Source organism: Microtus pennsylvanicus, chromosome 10, assembly GCF_037038515.1.
Source record: "Microtus pennsylvanicus isolate mMicPen1 chromosome 10, mMicPen1.hap1, whole genome shotgun sequence".
NCBI lineage: Eukaryota > Metazoa > Chordata > Mammalia > Rodentia > Cricetidae > Microtus > Microtus pennsylvanicus.
The window spans coordinates 28790061-28807653 of record NC_134588.1 but is presented as its reverse complement, the minus strand read 5'-3'; the positions used below and the strand labels follow the sequence as shown (position 1 = coordinate 28807653).

The 17593-nt window shown below is 43.3% G+C and overlaps 1 protein-coding gene across 1 annotated transcript; it reads left to right on the top strand.

The window, feature by feature from the left end:
- Positions 1–14612: 14612 nt before the first annotated feature.
- On the top strand, positions 14613–16111 carry LOC142858565 (MORF4 family-associated protein 1-like). Its single transcript, XM_075987998.1, has one exon. It carries the CDS (start codon positions 14688–14690, stop codon positions 15060–15062), a length of 375 nt encoding a protein of 124 aa, XP_075844113.1. The 5' UTR covers positions 14613–14687; the 3' UTR covers positions 15063–16111.
- Positions 16112–17593: the final 1482 nt, after the last annotated feature.

The following is a 17593-nucleotide window of genomic DNA, read 5'->3' as shown; positions in this document are numbered from 1 at the left end:
TTAACAAGAAAAGAATTTCCTACGTAGGGCCCCTAACCACACACCTACACACAGTACCTCATTTAATGACCCACCATCACCACCCTGAAATTCTTTTTTTTTTAAACAAGTGGGATCTAATATACCCCGAGCAACCTTAAACTCACTGTGTAACCAAGGATGACCTTGAACTTTTGTTCCTCCTGCCTCCACCTCCCAGGTGACTGAGCCCTGCCCTGCCATCTTGAAATTCTTGACTATGAAAGAAATTCTTACTTTTGAACTTGTGCTTTGTGCTGACAGTCCAATGGGACAGTGGAGCACTCAGTAAGAAAGAGAAGACACACTCAGTGTGCTTTCTCTCCTCTGCTACCTTCAGCTCGCAGCAGCTACTGCTTGCTGCAGGAAAGAAGTCAGAAGGGGAACGCTGGTCCTCGGTTTGCCTTCTGCTCTCACTCTGTGTGGGAAACCATTCCAGAGACTTGTGCTGACCATATTAATGGACAGTTTACTCAACTCACTCTGAAGGTTTACTCAAGTCACTCTGATCTACAAACTCCCTTGCAGACATGTCCAGGGGTTTGTCTCCTATGTTATCCTAGAACCTGTCAAGTTGATAAAATTAAAGACTATAATCATAAATCATAACTAAATTGGTTTTACCCCAGCAATGCAAGGTTGGTTCAACATAAGCAAAAAAAAAAAAAAGTGATCTATTATAGACCAAGAAAAGAAATCCTATAATTATTTTGATAGATTCAGAAAAGTTTCTAGAAGAAACTAGGAATATACAGAACAACCATCAACATCATAAAGTCTATATAAAGCAAACCTGTCCCCAGTGTTATCCTTAAAGGAGAAAACTGAGAACATTTCTTCTAAAATCTAGGAGACAAGAGTGATAATGCTTTGCAGTCTTATTCAATATGTTTAAAGTCTTAGTTATTTATATCAGTAAGAGAAGATGAAGATATAAAAGAGTTAAAAATAGGGCAAGAAGAAGCCAAATTATTCCTAGTTTTAGATGGTGGAGAATTGTCTGTATTCTGTCAATCATGTTTTAAATAAATGCTGGTCGGCCAGGCAGGAAGCATAAGTGAGCCAACCAGACAGGAAGTAGAGGCGGGGCGATGAGAATAGGAGAATGCTAGGAATGCAGTTCTGCCCAGACCAAGGAAGAAGCAAGATGTAACTACCCGGCTGAGAAAGGTACCGAGCCACGTGGCTAACATAGATAAGACAATGGGTTAATATAAGCTACAAGAGTTAACAAGAAGCCTGAGCTAATGGGCCAATCAGTTTATAATCTTATGGAGATCTCTGTGTGATTTTCTTTGGGTCTTACTAGATGTGGGAACTGGGCAGGGCAGAAACCCCAACAAGCAACCCCTCATGTTACATTTAGACAACATGATTCTATACTTTTATTTAAAGATTTATTTACTTACTATGTATATAGTGCTCTTCCTGCATGTATGCGTGTGGGCCAGAAGAGGGCACCAGAACTCATTACAAGTGGTTGTGAGCCACCATGTGGGTGCTGGGAATTGAACTCAGCACCTCTGCAGTCAGTGCCCTTAACCTCTGAGTCATCCCTCCAGCCCATGATTCTATACTTGAAAATTCCTGTGTATGCCACCAGAAAACTTGTAGATATATCTGATAAACACGTTCTGTTAGCATTCATCTGACCTTGGGGTACACGTCCTCAGCTGTGGCCACTAAGAGCACCTCCTATGCACATTCACTACATTCCCTTTTAAAAGGCCCTGCCCATCTCCCATCTCTATCTCCATCTGTCTGTCTGATTCTCCTTCTCTCCCTCTCCCCCCATTTTTCTCTCCTATCTTTTCTTCTGCCACTCCTGTCCCCAGAAGCTAGTCTCCTTTCTCCCCTCCCTTTTTCCTTTAAAACACTTTCCCCCAATAAAACCCCTCCACCCGAGCTCTGTCTCTGGCGTCTTTCTCTCTCGCACTACTTTTCCTAAATTACAACACTTTTAGTAAAGTAAGAGGACACAAAATTAAAATAAAAAAATCAGTAACTTTTATATGTACCAAAAATGAACTTGCTGAAAAAGAAATTAGAAAAAGTATTCCATTCACAACAGCTTTAAAAAAACCACCAACTGACAAACAAACGAAAACACAAAACAAAGAATAAATCTACCTTAGGAAATCAAAGACCTCGACACTGAAAACTTCAGGCAGAGTTATGGCATATGCCTTTAATCTCAGAGCTTGGGAATCAGAGGCATGCAGATCTCTGAGGTTGAGGCCAGCCTGTCTACAGAGCAAGGTTCAGGACAGCCAGAGCTGTTACACAAAGGAACCCTGACTCAAAAAAATCAAAATGAAAAAAGAAAGTTTCAAGACAATAAGAAGAAATGGAAAAAAGACATAAGACATTAGAAAGACCTTGCTCCTAAATTATCAAAATTAATATTGTAAAAGTGTTTTATCACCAAAATTAATCTGCAGATTCCATACAGGCCCCATCAAAATTACAATGAAAATCTTCACAAAGTAGAAAAACAACTCTAAGATTCATGCTTCTTTATAAAACACCACAGACAGCCAAAGGAATTCTAAGCAAAAAGAACACTATTAGAAGCATGAATGTATCTGACCTCAAATTATACTACAGTGCTATAGTGACAAACAGCTTGGTACTGGCTCAAAGACAGACATGTATATAATAGAATATAATACAGGACCTAGAAATAAGCACACATACAGCTATAGCTTAAATTTTTTTTTTACAATGATCTCAAGAATATACAACAGGAAGAAAAGAGCTTATTCAACAAATGAGGCTGTCAAAACTGGGTATCCACTTCCAGAAGAATGAATTTGGAGCCATATCCTTGCACAAAAATCAATTCAAAATAGATAAAAACAGAAACTTTAACTTAATTCTGAAACTTAAAGGGAAAAAAACACTTCCAGATATTGGTATAAGCAAGAACCTTTTACAGAATTTCACTAGCATGCAGGCAGTGGTGGTGCACGCCTTTAATCCCAGCACACAGGTGGCAGAAGCAGGCAGATCTTTATGAGTTCGAGGCCAGCCTGGTCTACAAAGCTAGTTCCAGGAAAGTTAGGGCTGTTGCACAGAAAAATCCTGTCTCAAAAATACAAAACAAAACAAACAAACAAACAAAAATGCTACACAGAGAAGTCCTTTCTCAAAAAAAATTTCCACTAGACAAGAAGTAATCCCAATAATTGTAAACGTGGTTACATGGGATTGAAAAACTCCTATACACCTATTAGTGGTGGCGCACACCTTTAATCCCAGCACTTGGGAGGCAGAAGCAGGCGGCTATCTGTGAGTTCGAGGCCAGCCTGGTTTACAGAGAAACTACGGTTGCACAGAGAAACCTTGTCTCAAAAAGCAAAAACAAAAAACAAAACTTTTGTACAACAAGGAAAACATCAGCAAAGTAAGCAGACAGACTAACAGAATGAGAGAAAAATCTTTGCCAGCTATATATCAGACAAGAAAGAGGTCAATATCTAGAATAACAACAGTAATTGCCAGTCAATAAGCAAACAGATGAACTGAACAGATAGTTCTCAAAAAAAGAATCAGAAATGGCCAATAAACATTTTTAAAAACATTCAACCACTCTCCTACTCTGCTGAGCAGTGGATATGTTTCCATTGTTAGTAGCTCCAGCAGGTGTTTGATGGCACGTGGCTGGGGTCAAAGCCAAAAGCATAATCTTCAAAGGTATGATAGAGTGAAGCTCAGGGGACTGAAGTAACACGCAGTAACTAGGGCTAACCTGGGCGTGACAGGTATGCCTTTAATCCCAGCACTGGAGAGGCAAAAGCAGGCAGGTCTCTGTGAGCTTGAGGCCAGCCTAGAATAGTGACTGCCAGGACAGCCATGGTGAAATAGTGAGACCCTGTCTCAAACAAAGGAAAACAAAACAAAAGAAAAGAAGTTAATCCCCAGAAAAGGTTAAAGGTTGCAACTTCCTCTTAGCCCCATAAGAGACCAAGCAACACCTAGAATCTTGTCAGAAACAAATAATTTCCTTTCTTCCTTCCTTTCTTCCTTCCTTCCTTCCTTTCTTTCTTTCTTTCTTTCTTTCTTTCTTTCTTTCTTTCTTTCTTTTTTTGGTTTTTGTTTTGTTTTTTGTTTTTCAAGACAGGGTTTCTCTGTAGCTTTGGAGCCTTTTCCAGAATTAGCTCTTGTAGACTAGGCTGGCCTCGAACTCACAAAGATCCGCCTGCCTCTGCTTCCTGAGTGCTGGGATTAAAGACATGCACCACCACTGCCTGGCTTGTTTAATTTTCAATAGTTAAAAGGAGTCAAATGCTGGGTGGTGGTGGCACGTGCCTTTAATCCCAAGACACAGGAGGCAAACAGTGAGTTCGAGGCTAGCCTGGTGTACATAGTGAGTTCCAGTTCAGGACAGGGCTAGGTAGAGAGACCTGGTCTCTAAAGGAAAAACAAAAACGAAAGAAAGAAAAGAGAAGTAACCTTGAAATAGCAGATCTATTTTCTATCACCTGTTTTCTACTGTCCTCAGTGGTGTTTAGCACAGCAATAGAAAAGGAACCAAGATACTAGCCAGGACTGCATAGGAAGACCTTGTCTCAAAACAAAACAAAATTTCAGGTGTGGATATAGCTCAGTGGCAGAGGATTTTCTTACCATGTGTGAAGTCCTGCGTTCCAACCCAGAACTACAGAAGAGGAGGAGGAGGCAGAGAAGGAGGAGGAAGAGGAGGGGGAGGAGAAAGAAGCAGCTAAAACATGACAAAAGACTTTATTGAGCTTAAGGAGCTAATAAACATTGATTAGGAAGGCCCGAGTCAGGCGGTGTCCCATCTCTGAAATCAAAGGGCTCTTCAGTGAGCCCAGACGAAAGGACTTATAGTCCCAAAACACTGAGGTTTATATGTGCAGACACCCTGTCGTGTCTGGAAAACGGTTTTCTCGGAGTCCTCCACCACCTCTAGCTTTTACAGTCTTCCTGCCTCCTCTACCTCATAGATCCCTGAGCCTTGAGGGGAGGGGTTTGATGAAGATGTTCCTTGTAGGCCCGAGTGCTCCAAAGTCTCTCGCTGTCTGCACAGTGCCCATGTGTGAGTCTCTGTGTTAGTTTCTGTCTGCTGCAAAAAGAAGCGTTCCTAATGAGGGTGTGAGGCCCTGATCTATGGACATAGCAGTATGCCATTAGGAGTCCTTTTGCTGTTTCTTTAGCAGGATAACAGCAGTGGGTGTCTCCCTTGGCCCCAGAGATTAGCACAACTGATGCCATGTTAGAGGCACCAATGAATCGTTCTGACCTAAACGACCCCAACACCTGTCTAAACAAGCACAAAGACCTAATCTATCATTGTCTGTATGTGGTTCTGGGAAAGTCACTAAATGTACTAACCTTGCCTTTTGATCTCTGTAGCTCCGCTCATTGCTAACTGTTCTTGCTAATTGAAGTGTGTCAACCAGAATATGGGTTTTGTGAATAAAAAGCCAAGACTAGCAAGGCTCATGGTTACACGATTTGGGCAAGTTTCTCAAGTAATGTACCAGCTGGTAAATAAAGACTTTTTGCTGGCTTTAAGAGTTTTCGGAAGGAGTTACTTTGTAATACCCTAGGCCCATGATCTATGTAGTCTTAGATTCTTGGTCCCTTTAGTAGTGTCAGATATGGGTTCCTACTCATGAAGTGAACCTTAGATTCTGTCTTAGTTACTGTTTCTATTGCAGTGATGAAACACCATGCCCAAAAGCAAGCTAGGGAAGAAAGGGTTTATTTGGCTTATGCTTCTACACCATAGTTCATCAATGAAAGAAGTCAGGACAGGAACTCAAACAGGGCAGGGACCTGGAGGCTGGAGCTGATGCAGAGGCCATGGAGGGCATTGGCTTCCTGACTTGCTCAGCCTGCTTTCTTTTAGAACCCAGGACCATGAGCCCAAGGATGGCTCACCCACAATGGGATGTGTCCTCACCAATCAATCACTAATTAAGGAAATGCATACAGCTGGTTCTTTTCTGTTTTTTTTGTTTTGTTTTGTTTTTCTTTTATGTGGTTTTTTGTTTATTTGTTTGGTTTGTTTTTTTAAGACAGGGTTTCTCTGTGTAGCTTTGGAAACTGTACTGGAACTTGCTCTGTAGACCAGGCTGGCCTCGAACTCCCAGAGATCCCCCTGCCTCTGCCTCCCTAGTACTAGGGTTAAAGGCATGTGCCACCACCGCCCAGCGGGTTGCAGGGTTTGTAACTGGGTAATATTGATGATCCCCTTTCTCCTCTCATGGTGCCTAGAGTTCCTTTCAGCACTGAATGCTGCTGATTAGGAATGAAGCTCCAGGTTCGATGACATAAGTGGTTGTCTTCAGCAATAGGGCCTTACCAGAAGGTTGTAAGGAGCAACCAATAGCCTTGACAATACCCTGTGTTTGCTGGAGATTATCCATGGAAGTCAACAAAATGTAACCTATCTGGTGCACTGGAGGCTTTATTTAGTGGCATAAGATGTCTAGTTGAGCCAGGCGGTAGTGTCACAAGTCTTTAATCCCAGTACTCTGGAGGCAGAAGCAGATGGATGTCTGTGAGTTAGAGACCAACCTGGTCTATAGAACTAGTTCCAAGAGAATCAGGATTACACAGAGAAACCCTGTCTCAAAAAACCAAACCAAACCAAATTTAAAAAAAAAGTCTAGTTGGGGCATTGTCTCCCACATATGGTGACTCCATCTAGATTCCTTCATATATGTATATATTTTAGGAAGCTTCTATAGTAGCAGGTTTCCACACGGCTTTCAAGGCCATTAGTGTTGGTTGTCCTCTCCATATTCCCTCCTTTGTCCTGCTTTCCCATCCATGCCCCCATTTAATCCTCCTATTCCAGTTTCCCCTTTATCTTTCCATATACCACATTATGTTTCTCTTTCCTTGGCAGACCTGCTATTCCACCCTCTGGTCTCTTCCTAGGTACCTAACCTCTGTGATAATTCTAATTTCAGCAGATATATTGAAAGTTTACAAGGTAACATCCACAAATAAGAGAAAGCCTGCAATTATTGTCTATTGGAATCTGGGTTATTTAGAATGATTTTTTTTTTCTAGCTCCATCCATGTAACTGCAAATCTCACTTTTCTTTTGGTTTTTGAGACGGGGTTTCTCTGTATAATAGTCCTGGCTGTCCTGGAACTCACTCCGTAGACCAGGCTGGCCTCGAACTCACAGTGATCTGCCTACCTGCGCCACACAAATGCTAGGATCAAAGGCATACGCCATCATACCTGAACTTATGGTTTCATTTTTCTTAACAGCTGAATCACATCCCATTGTGTAAATGCACCACACTTCCGTTGTCCACTCATCACTTTTACAAACATCTATGGTGCTTGTGGCTTCTCACTATTATGTGTAGAGCAGCAGTGAACATGGATGAGCAAGTATGAAACCATCCAAATGTAGGAATGTTGGAAGCATTCTGTGAGAGTACAGCCCTCACTCAATGGTGCATCAACCACCTAAGAGATGTCCTTCGATTGTCTGGAGTTTAGGGAAGCCGGGAGCCACGGGTTTTGCCTCAAGCAGCCCCAGTGGAGCCACAGTGAGGAGAAACACAAAACGAGTTCAGTAAACACGAAAATGAAATGTCACCGTGCACTGTGTCCCTTTAGTCTTCCACAGGAGGGCCCACCCTTGGAGGAAGTAACACAGGTGGGAAAGCCACGAGTGACAGGACAGCCGTCACTCATCGCTTCAGCGCCCACCTTGGGAAGATGCCTCCAGAGTGAGGGCGTATGGAGTGCGGGAACACTTCCTACTGCAGGTTCAGAGGCGGGCCTACAAATGTGTGGAGTGTGGCCAAACCTTCTGGAACTGAAACCTTATCCAACCCTGGTGAGAAGCCCTTATGCGTGCAGAGGACATGTAAAAGCCTTCTTCCTCAGCTAATCCCCGACTCCTCACCAAATAATTCATATGGAGAGAAATCCTTAGCGAAAGATGCGGGGATACCTTTCACAAGGGGTCAAACCACAGCTGACGTCTCGGAATTCACATTAGGAAGGTTTACTGTAACCGCGGAGGAAAGTCAGTAGTCAGGAGAAGCCTCGCTTGGCCTCTGGCTACTCGTACTAACGGGCAGCCCCACCGACAAAATGAAAGACCCCCAAGGTGGGCTGCCTTTCAGTCTGGGGAGACCCTCCCAAAGAACAGCGAGGCCACTCATACGGCTGCAACAGCAAGAGGTTTATTGAGTTAACACAGGTACCTGTGGGCAACAACAGCATTCTGGGAAAGATGTGGAGGATTGCCATGTCTGCTCATGTTTGGAATGGACCCAGGCGCCAGTCTTTTCTTGTTGTTGCTTATTTTACTGTGTTCAGAAAGGGTCTCGTGTAGCCCACCCTGGCCTCAGACTCATTCTGTAGTTGAAGATGCCCTTGAACTCCTGATCATCCTGTCTCCACCTCCCAAGTGCTGGGCTTGCAGGCAATGAGCCACTGTGCCCAGCTCACAGTCCGTGTACCCTGAAACACAGCTCAGTAGGCATGCACAGAGCTCTGGGTTTGCTACCTAGTGCTACACTCGGGCTCTGCCACTGATTGTACCCTAGCTGCCCTGTATTCCCTTTTGAACCTGTCTCAGATTCGTCCTTTCACTGTAAACTGAGAAATATGTGCCTGAAGATGTTTGTAGATTTTTTTTTTTTTTTTGGTTTTACAAGACAGGGTTTCTCTGTGGCTTTGGAGCCTGTCCTGGAACTAGCTCTTGTAGACCAGGCTGGTCTCGAACTCACAGAGATCCGCCTGCCTCTGCCTCCCGAGTGCTGGGATTAAAGGCGTGAGCCACCACCGCCCGGCTATGTTTGTAGATTTCTCAGCGTTCTCATGATAAACAACATTATTATCAAATATTGAATCCGCCTTCTAATTAGTAATCCCCCTTATTCTCTTTCCTCCTTTTCCTCCTCCTAGCTAGACCTTCTGGCATGACTTCAAATTAAAAAGCTGACAGAGGGTATAACTGCCTTGTTCTTTTTTTTTTTTTTTTTTTTTTTTTTGAGACAGGGTTTCTTCGTAGCTTTTGGTTCCTGTCCTGGAAGAAGAAGAAAAAAGAAATGGTGGAGGAAAGGGTAGATTATTGAATCTACTTTAATCCCAAAAAAAAAAAAAACAACAGTTAATCTCAAGATATTTTACATTGGTGTGGATTTTAGTTTATTGATACAAAGTTAAAGTTAATTTTGTTATGTTGTATGTATATTTCTCATTTAAGGAATTGTGTTTATGCAGTGGTGTTGTAAATATGTTTTATTACCATTGGTTGATGAAGAATCTGTTTTGAGCCTATGTCAGTGCAGGGTAGAGCAAGGTGGGAATTCCAAGCAGAGATAGAGGAGTAAAGAGGGCACAGTCAGGGAGATACCATGTAGCCAAAGGAGACAGATGCTCTGGAACCTTACCAATAAACCATGAGCCTTGAGGTAAAATACAAAATCATAGGGAATGGTTAATTTAAGATATCAGAGTTAGTTAATAAGAATCCTGAGCTAGTAGGCCAAGCAGTGTTGTAATTAATGTAGTTTCTGTGTAATTATTTGGGTCTGGGTGGCTGGGAATCATACGAGCAGTCTCTGCCTACACAACTCAGTTAAAATTGTAATGTATAATTAAGAAATACAGATTAATAGTCATCTATAATGTCAAACTTATAATCATTTTAGTTAGGTTTTCTAGGTATACAAAGATATTTCAAATAGGTAATCTTCAAGCACTTCAAAGACCTACAGAATACGGCATTTAATTTTTGTTAAGACAGGGTTTCTCCACTTAAAATGTTTTAATAGCTTTGACTTTTCATGACAATGAGACATGATTGCTCCCAGCAGCACCCATGCTCCTCAGAGAAGTTGATGTGTATCAAAGAAACTCCATATGTAGTCTGCTTTCTTTATGGCAAAAGCTAGCCATGTGGGCAAAGAAACTGCCCTTGCCTCAATTGTTGACAGTAACTGAACAAAATTGACCAGCAGGACATAAAAAATGTGACTGCTGAACTTTGCCAAGACAAGGTAAGACAGTCCTTCAGAATTCCCTGCTTCACAGGAATGTTTGTCAGATATGCTAGGTCAATAGGCCAAAGTTGGATGCCCCAATATTACAGAAAAACTTTGGGTGAGGGTCCTGGCAGCAGTTTGTCCCTGTCATTAAGTAACATTTTAACCTTCTGGGGTCTTTGACGGAGCTGAAGACTAGATAGTCTTAATTATGATAAAAGGTAAATTAGATATAAAACTTTATACTCAGACTCACTAAGATAAGATAGATAATAAAATGTGCTCTCTAATTTTGCCAAGTACAAATGGTCTGGATAATGTAAGTGTAATTCTCAATAACTATTTTTGCTGTTTACAATCTTGCTATGTTAAGGTTAAAACCTTTCTTTTTAATTAGACAAAAGGGAGAAATGCTGTGGAATTTGTATCCTTCTGAATGCTATAAATATTATTCTCGCATTGGCTAATACAAAAGCTAATTGGCCTATAGCAAATAGGAAAAGGCTAGGCAGGAAAGCCAAACTGAAAATGCTGAGGGAAAGAAGGGCAAAGTCAGAGAGACACAAGCCAGCCTCTCAGGAAGCAAGATATGCTAAAAAATAGCTTAAACCACAAGCTATGGGGCAATATATAAATTAATAAAATGGGTTAATTAAAATATAAGAGCTAGTTATTAATAAGCCTGAGCTATTGGCTGAACATTTGTAATTAATATAAATGTCTGTAAGTTTATCTGGGACCAGGTGGTCAGGACATTCTGCTTACAATTGCCACAAGTCTCAGAAGAGACTTTGAACTTGACTTTTAAACAGTGTTGAGACTATAATAGACTTTGAGGACTTTTGAACTTAGACCGAATGCATTTTTTCATTATGATATGGCTACAAGTCTATGTGGGCCAGGGAGTAGAATGTAGTGGTTTGAATAAGAATGGCCCCATAGGTTCATATATTTAAATTCTTAGTCACCAGGGACTATTTGAGAGTATTAGAAGGATTAGAAAATGTAGATTTATTGGATGAAATGTATCATGAGGAATGGGATTTCAATTTTCAACAACTCACACCAGGCCAAGCAGCACATCTCCCTCTTCCTGTCTCTGCTTGTGGATCAGGATGTGGCTCTTAGCTCCTTCTCCAGCAACAAACCTATCTGTTGCCATGCTCCTTGCCATGGTGATGATGGACTAAGCCTCCGCAACTATAAGCAGTTCTCCAATTAAGTACTTCCTTTCACAAGAGTTGCCTTGACCATTGGCTCATCACAGCAATAGAACAATGACTAGAACAGAGTGCTTAACCTCTCTTCTGGGGTGTTGGTCTTAGTAAATAGCACCATCCACCATCCATTCAGCTGTTGGGGCCAGAAACTGGGTGGTATCAAGGACTTTCTTCAAATAGCACATTCTACTCACTTTATATCCTAAATATATACTTTTTCTGAGCGTCATCAATGCCAAGGCCACACACATTCTAGACAAGCACTCTATCACAGAGTTGCACACCTACATTCCTAGCTTAATGAGTTATGAATTCACTTGTTTTAAATCCATGAGACAGAGTTTCATGAAACCTAGCTATGTGTAGCAGAGGCTGGTCTTGAACTCTTATACTTTCTGCCTCCATCTTTCCAATGCTGGGTTTACAGGTGTATGCCACCATGCCTGACTTGAGTCTACATTTCTTTCATAATTCCCATTGCTGCTGCTAAGTGCAAACCTTAGACACCGTTGCTTACTCTCCACTTTGCTGTCATCATTGGCCTTGAACTCACAGAGATCCCCCTGCCACTGCCTCCCCAGTGCTGGGATTAAAGGCATGTGCCACCACTGCCCAGCAGAAATCCCAAATGTGTTGCCAAGGCAGACATGATTGTTGGTTGAGGATGTAGAAGGCTGAGAAGTGTCTAATCAAACATAAAATAGAGTCAGTATAAGACAATGTTCTTAGTAGATTTATACTAACACTGTTTAACTAAGGAGACCAGGGTAGATGTCTGAGGTAAGAAGATACTTATATTTTATCGTATACCATTTTGTTTGTGTTCTAATTTCATTTTACTATACATGGGTTATTTCTATTATAGGAAAACTAGTTTATTTTTTCTTTTTGTTTTTTTTTCTTTTCTTTTTTTATTTTTCAGGAAGGAATTCAAGACAGGGTTTCTCTGTAGCTTTGGAGCCTGTCCTGGAACTCGCTCTGTAGACCAGGCTGGCCAGGCGGTGGTGGCACACGCCTTTAATCCCAGTACTCGGGAGGCAGAGGCAGGCGGATCTCTGTGAGTTCGAGACCAGCCTGGTCTACAAGAGCTAGTTCCAGGACAAGCTCCAAAACCACAAAGAAACCCTGTCTCGAAAACCCAAAAAAAAAAAAAAAAAAAAAAGAAAATGTAGACCAGGCTGGCCTCGAACTCACAGAGATCCACTTGCCTCTGCCTCCTGAATGCTAGGATTACAGGCATGCACTTCCACCACCCTGCGAAGGCCAGGTTTTAAAATCTCTCTATACTTTGACCTAGCAGTTCTACATTGAGCTGTTTATTTTATGACTGTACTCACACATGGTGTACCTATGTGTCTATAAATACTACTGGGACTAAATATTACATATACAGCCAGGCTGGAGAGATGGCTCAGCAGTTAAGAGCACTGGGTGCTCTTCTAGAAGATACACTGGGTTCATGGTGGCTCACAGCCATCTGTAACTCCAGTTCGAGAGAATCCAATAACCTCTTCTGAACTCCCAGGGTACCAGACATACATGCAGGCAAAAGAACCATAAATACTAACGCAAAAAAAATTTAAATTAAAAGCAATTGCAGCCATAAAATGAAGCTCCATGCTGTCATTAAGAATATTCATGTTGCTGGGCATGGTGGCGCACGCCTTTAAACCCAGCACTCAGGAGGCAGAGGCATTCGGATCTCTGAGTTTGAGGCCAATCTGCTTGTATGATTCCTAGCCACCCAGACCCAAATAATTACACAGAAACTACATTAATTACAACACTGCTTGGCCTACTAGCTCAGGATTCTTATTAACTAACTCTGATATCTTAAATTAACCATTCCCTATGATTTTGTATTTTACCTCAAGGCTCATGGTTTATTGGTAAGGTTCCAGAGCATCTGTCTCCTTGGCTACATGGTATCTCCCTGACTGTGCCCTCTTTACTCCTCTATCTCTGCTTGGAATTCCCACCTTGCTCTGCTCTGCACTGTAGTGGGGGTGGGGGAAGTGGGGGGGGGCGGGGAGGCATCTGAGAGCCAGCCTACCAAGCTCCTTAGCTCAAGGCCACACCTCACACTCAGGGGATGCATCTCTGTACCTGGCCCACATGAGAGACACGAACTAGGAAGCTGTTATTAGCTACATTTCTGTGTATCTAGAAACCCCCCCCCCTTTTAAAGCTTTTTTTATGCTTTATGTAGACATTATGCCCACCTCACTAGAGTGCCATACGTATGCGGAGTTTTCCCATCCTGGGAGCCACTTCCAAATCACCACACAAATGCCTGACCAATAGCTCAGGTTTTTTACTAACTAGCTCTTACGTTTAAATTAATCCGTCTTTATTAATCTATGTTTGGCCACATGGCTTGTGGCTTTACCTGTCCTCTCGCATGTCTTGTTCTCCCAGCGTTTGGCTGGCATCTCCCTGACTCTGCCCTTCTTCTCCCCAGCATTTTCAGTTTGGCTTTCCTGCCTAGCTTTATTCTGCCTTGCTATAGGCCAAACAGTTTTTTATTAACCAATGAGAGTAATACATATTCACAGCATACAGAAGGATTATTTCACAGCAGGCAATCTCTTAACCGTAATCCCTATAAGATAAAAATGAAAATGACAACAGTTCACATACTTCCAACATATGATGGCACAGAATATACATTATCATCCCAAAACTGGGGAAAGAAAGCATAGGGAGGAAATAATGGATCAAAACAAGACCAAAAACCAGCAAAGTAAACTCCAAACTCTGCATCTCCACGTCTGATGTCAAAGTTCACTTCAGATCTCCAATCCATTCAGCTTTGTTTACTAAAGCACACCTCTTTCTATTGAGCTGGTTCCACACGTGGTCTGCAACTTTGCTTGACAGGCATCCCAGGACTCTGGCATCTCCAACATCTTGGGGTCTCCAGCACAATCCAGGCTTGCCCTACACAGCTTCACACAATCACATCTCTGGGCCTCCACCGGAGATGCTTGGCCCTTTCAGCTTTCCCCAGTCCCTGAGGGAGATTCTGCAACCCTTTGCTTATATCTCTAACTTTAAAGCCAGGGCCACCTGGCCAAAGCTGCCTGAGTTCTGCTAATTGCTGGGACTGTAATATGGCCCTTTATGTTCAAAAACAATTGCATCAACTTACTATTATTGATAGTTTTCTTTACTGTTTAAGCTTTTTCTTTAATTCCTTTATACAAATAAGAAGGCAGAGATTGCAAATCAGTTCATAAAGTGCGTTTTTTGATGGAGCTTCCAAATTTGGAAGCTTGGTTTTTTTTTTCCCACTAAAAATGTGATATTTATTTTGTTCGCAGCTCGTCAGCTTGGCGGTCGCTCGTCCCCGTGGCCTCTCCTCGGCCGAAAGTTGAACAAGGGCCGAAGTTTTGAGGATTCAGCCGGAGCTCAGTCACTGAGTGTCCCGCAGACGAGCACAGCGGCGGAGATGCGGCCTCTGGATGCGGTGGAGCTGGCGGAGCCCGAGGAGGTGGAGGTGCTGGAGCCGGAGGAGGACTTCGAGCAGTTTCTGCTGCCCATCATCCACGAGATGCGCGAGGACATCGCGTCGCTGACGCGCGAGCGCGGGCGCGCGCCCGTGCGCAACCTGGGCAAGCTGTGGGAGATGGACAATATGCTGATCCAGATCAAGACGCAGGTGGAGGCCTCGGAGGAGAGCGCGCTCAACCACCTCCAGGCGGGCGGCGCCGACCCCCGCGGCCCCAGGGCGGAGAAGGCCGAGGAGAAGGCGCAGGAGATGGCGAAGATGGCCGAGATGCTGGTGCAGCTGGTGCGGCGGATAGAGAAGAGCGAGTCGTCGTGAGCGGGCCGCGGTCTCCAGCCACTGGATTCTGGTCGAGTGATGGCGATTGGCTGACATGACACCCTGGAGAAGCTGAAACCAGAGAGCCTCTTGTTTTCCCTCCCCCCCCCCCCCCCCCCCGTCTTGACTCTGTTCTCACTGACACTACGTTTCTGCTACGGTCTGCGGTTGACGACCTCGATATGAGTTTTGATTATTCAGCGGTTCTTTTTTTGTTTGTTTGGGTTCGGAAATAGCTTTGATTTGAAAAATGCGCTCACATACGGGAATTGGGGCCTAGATTGTAAGCCCTTGTGGCAGTTGGATGACGTTCGTTCCTGGTCTTTGGTTGTTGTTTATGCATTTTGAGGTGCTTTGCTCCTTCTTGGGTGACCTGATAGCTCCCTGGAACTTTGGGTCCCTGTGACACTTGTGACTCGGGTTGGAGCTCACTGGCTCTGGAAGTTCTGAAGGAGCTGCGTTCTAGAAGACCAGTCCATGCAGCAATGGCAGAAGAAGGGACCAGACTGGGACTGCGGATGGGCCGGATATGGCTAGGACTGATGTCCTGGGAGAAGGGTCGGAGGATAGTATTGTTTCTATCAGGGGGGCTTTAATTTCTGTGTGAGACCAAAGGAGGAGAGATGTATTTTTTGCAAAATTTAAATTTTATGTGCTCCACTATCTATTGTAACCTGCTTGATGAGTTTGTTTGGACAGCCTGACTCATTTCTAAATGAAATGGAACCCAGAATGGGACACAAAGTCTTGACAGTCTGTACAAGTTGATATTTTATCCCCATATATTCGAGGAGATCTGGGCATAAAATGAAAGACATTTGCAGTGCCTGTTGTGGGCTGAGAAGGAAATCTTAGAACTGTCTGCAGTGGACCCTAAACTTAGAGGAAGAGGCGTCTTCAAGGTTCATATGTAGTCAAGCTATAAATGTATTGAGTAGCAGACCTGAGAAGCATTTGAGATCAAAACCCCTACCATGTTTGAAAAATCTTACATGTTAATAAAAGTATTCGTTTGCTTGAAAAAAATAAATAAAAATAAAAATGTGATATTTCCGGGTTGAGGAGATAGCTTTGTGGGTAATCTCTGAACACAGGATCATGAGGATCTCAGCACGAGTCTTAAAAGTCATGTGACAAACGGGGCATGATAAGAGATTGGATTTTGCTTTTGTTTTTGTTTTTTTCTTATGATGTGGATTTGTAATCCCAGTAATGGGGAGGCTGAGGCCCTGGGGCTTGCTGGCCAGTCAGCCTAGTTATCTTGGTGAGTTCCAAGACTGAGAGATGGTGGGAGGGAACAAGGGCGGTGGGGGGGTGGGGTGAGGGGTGGAGGTGGGGGTCGGGGAAGCATCAGAAATCAGCTTCTAGCTTCCACAAGCCCACATCTGCGCCCACACATACACACAAATCTGAATCTCTGCTGAGAGCGTCCACCCACTCTTCTTTTTCTCCTGCTTGCTTTAGAAATCTTATAAGCCATGCCAATACTTGGCCTGCATTCCATTCCTTCTTGGTACAAACAGGCTGGAGTTAAGGGTAACAGCTGGCCCTTCACTGAAGCATGCTTGAGTTATAGCCTTACCATTCTCATACATACACACATACATCTGGATTGTATAAAAATTGAGTTTGCAACTTCAGTATAAACCACGGCTTGATGCTTCGTGTATATTGTCTGACAGATATCATTTGTTATTGATATTTATCATAGCTTCATCTAAACTTCCATATGGACGAGGAATGCAGCCTAGATTCAAATTCCCCAATGCCTACCTAGCACGGTCATCCAAACATAGATGAAGACTAGTTCAGGCCGGTAAGGCCTGCATTGGGAAGCTGAGGGAGAACAACTAGTTCAAGTCCAGTGAGACTCTGTCTCAAAATACATTGACAGAAAACTAACACACATCCCGGTGACAAGAAACCCAGAACAAAGCCAAGCCAAGCTTTCCGGAGCATCCTGACCCCCCTGCACCGGGTGATCTGTCAGCACGGCTTAAAGTAGCAAGGTCAGATGGTATATCTGTTTGTTTTGTTTTTCCAGACAGAGTTTCTCTGTGAGGCCTTGGATGTCCTGGGCTCCATATGTAGACCAGAATGACCTTGACTCAGAGATCCACCTGCCTTTACCTTCCCAGTGCTAGGAATAAAGGGGTACACCACTGCTTCCTGAGTGCTGGAACTGCAGGTTTATACTACCATACCAAGCAGAGAGGTCATCTCTTTTTCTAAAAATTATTTATCTATCGCTGTGTGGGGTTGTGAGTAGGACAAAGAAACAACTTTTGGGAGCCAATCCCGGCTTTTCATCTTTTTTCCTTTTTTTAAGTTTTTTTTCCCCTTTGAGGTGGTGGCACAAATTTAATGGCAGTGTGCCTTTAACCCCAACTCTCAGGAGGCAGAGGCAGGCAGATTTCTGAGTTTGAGGACAACCTGGTCTACAGAGTGAGTTCCAGGACAGCCAGGGCTACACAGAGAAACCCTGTCTCAAAAAACAAAAAAGGAAGCCGGGCGGTGGTGGCACACGCCTT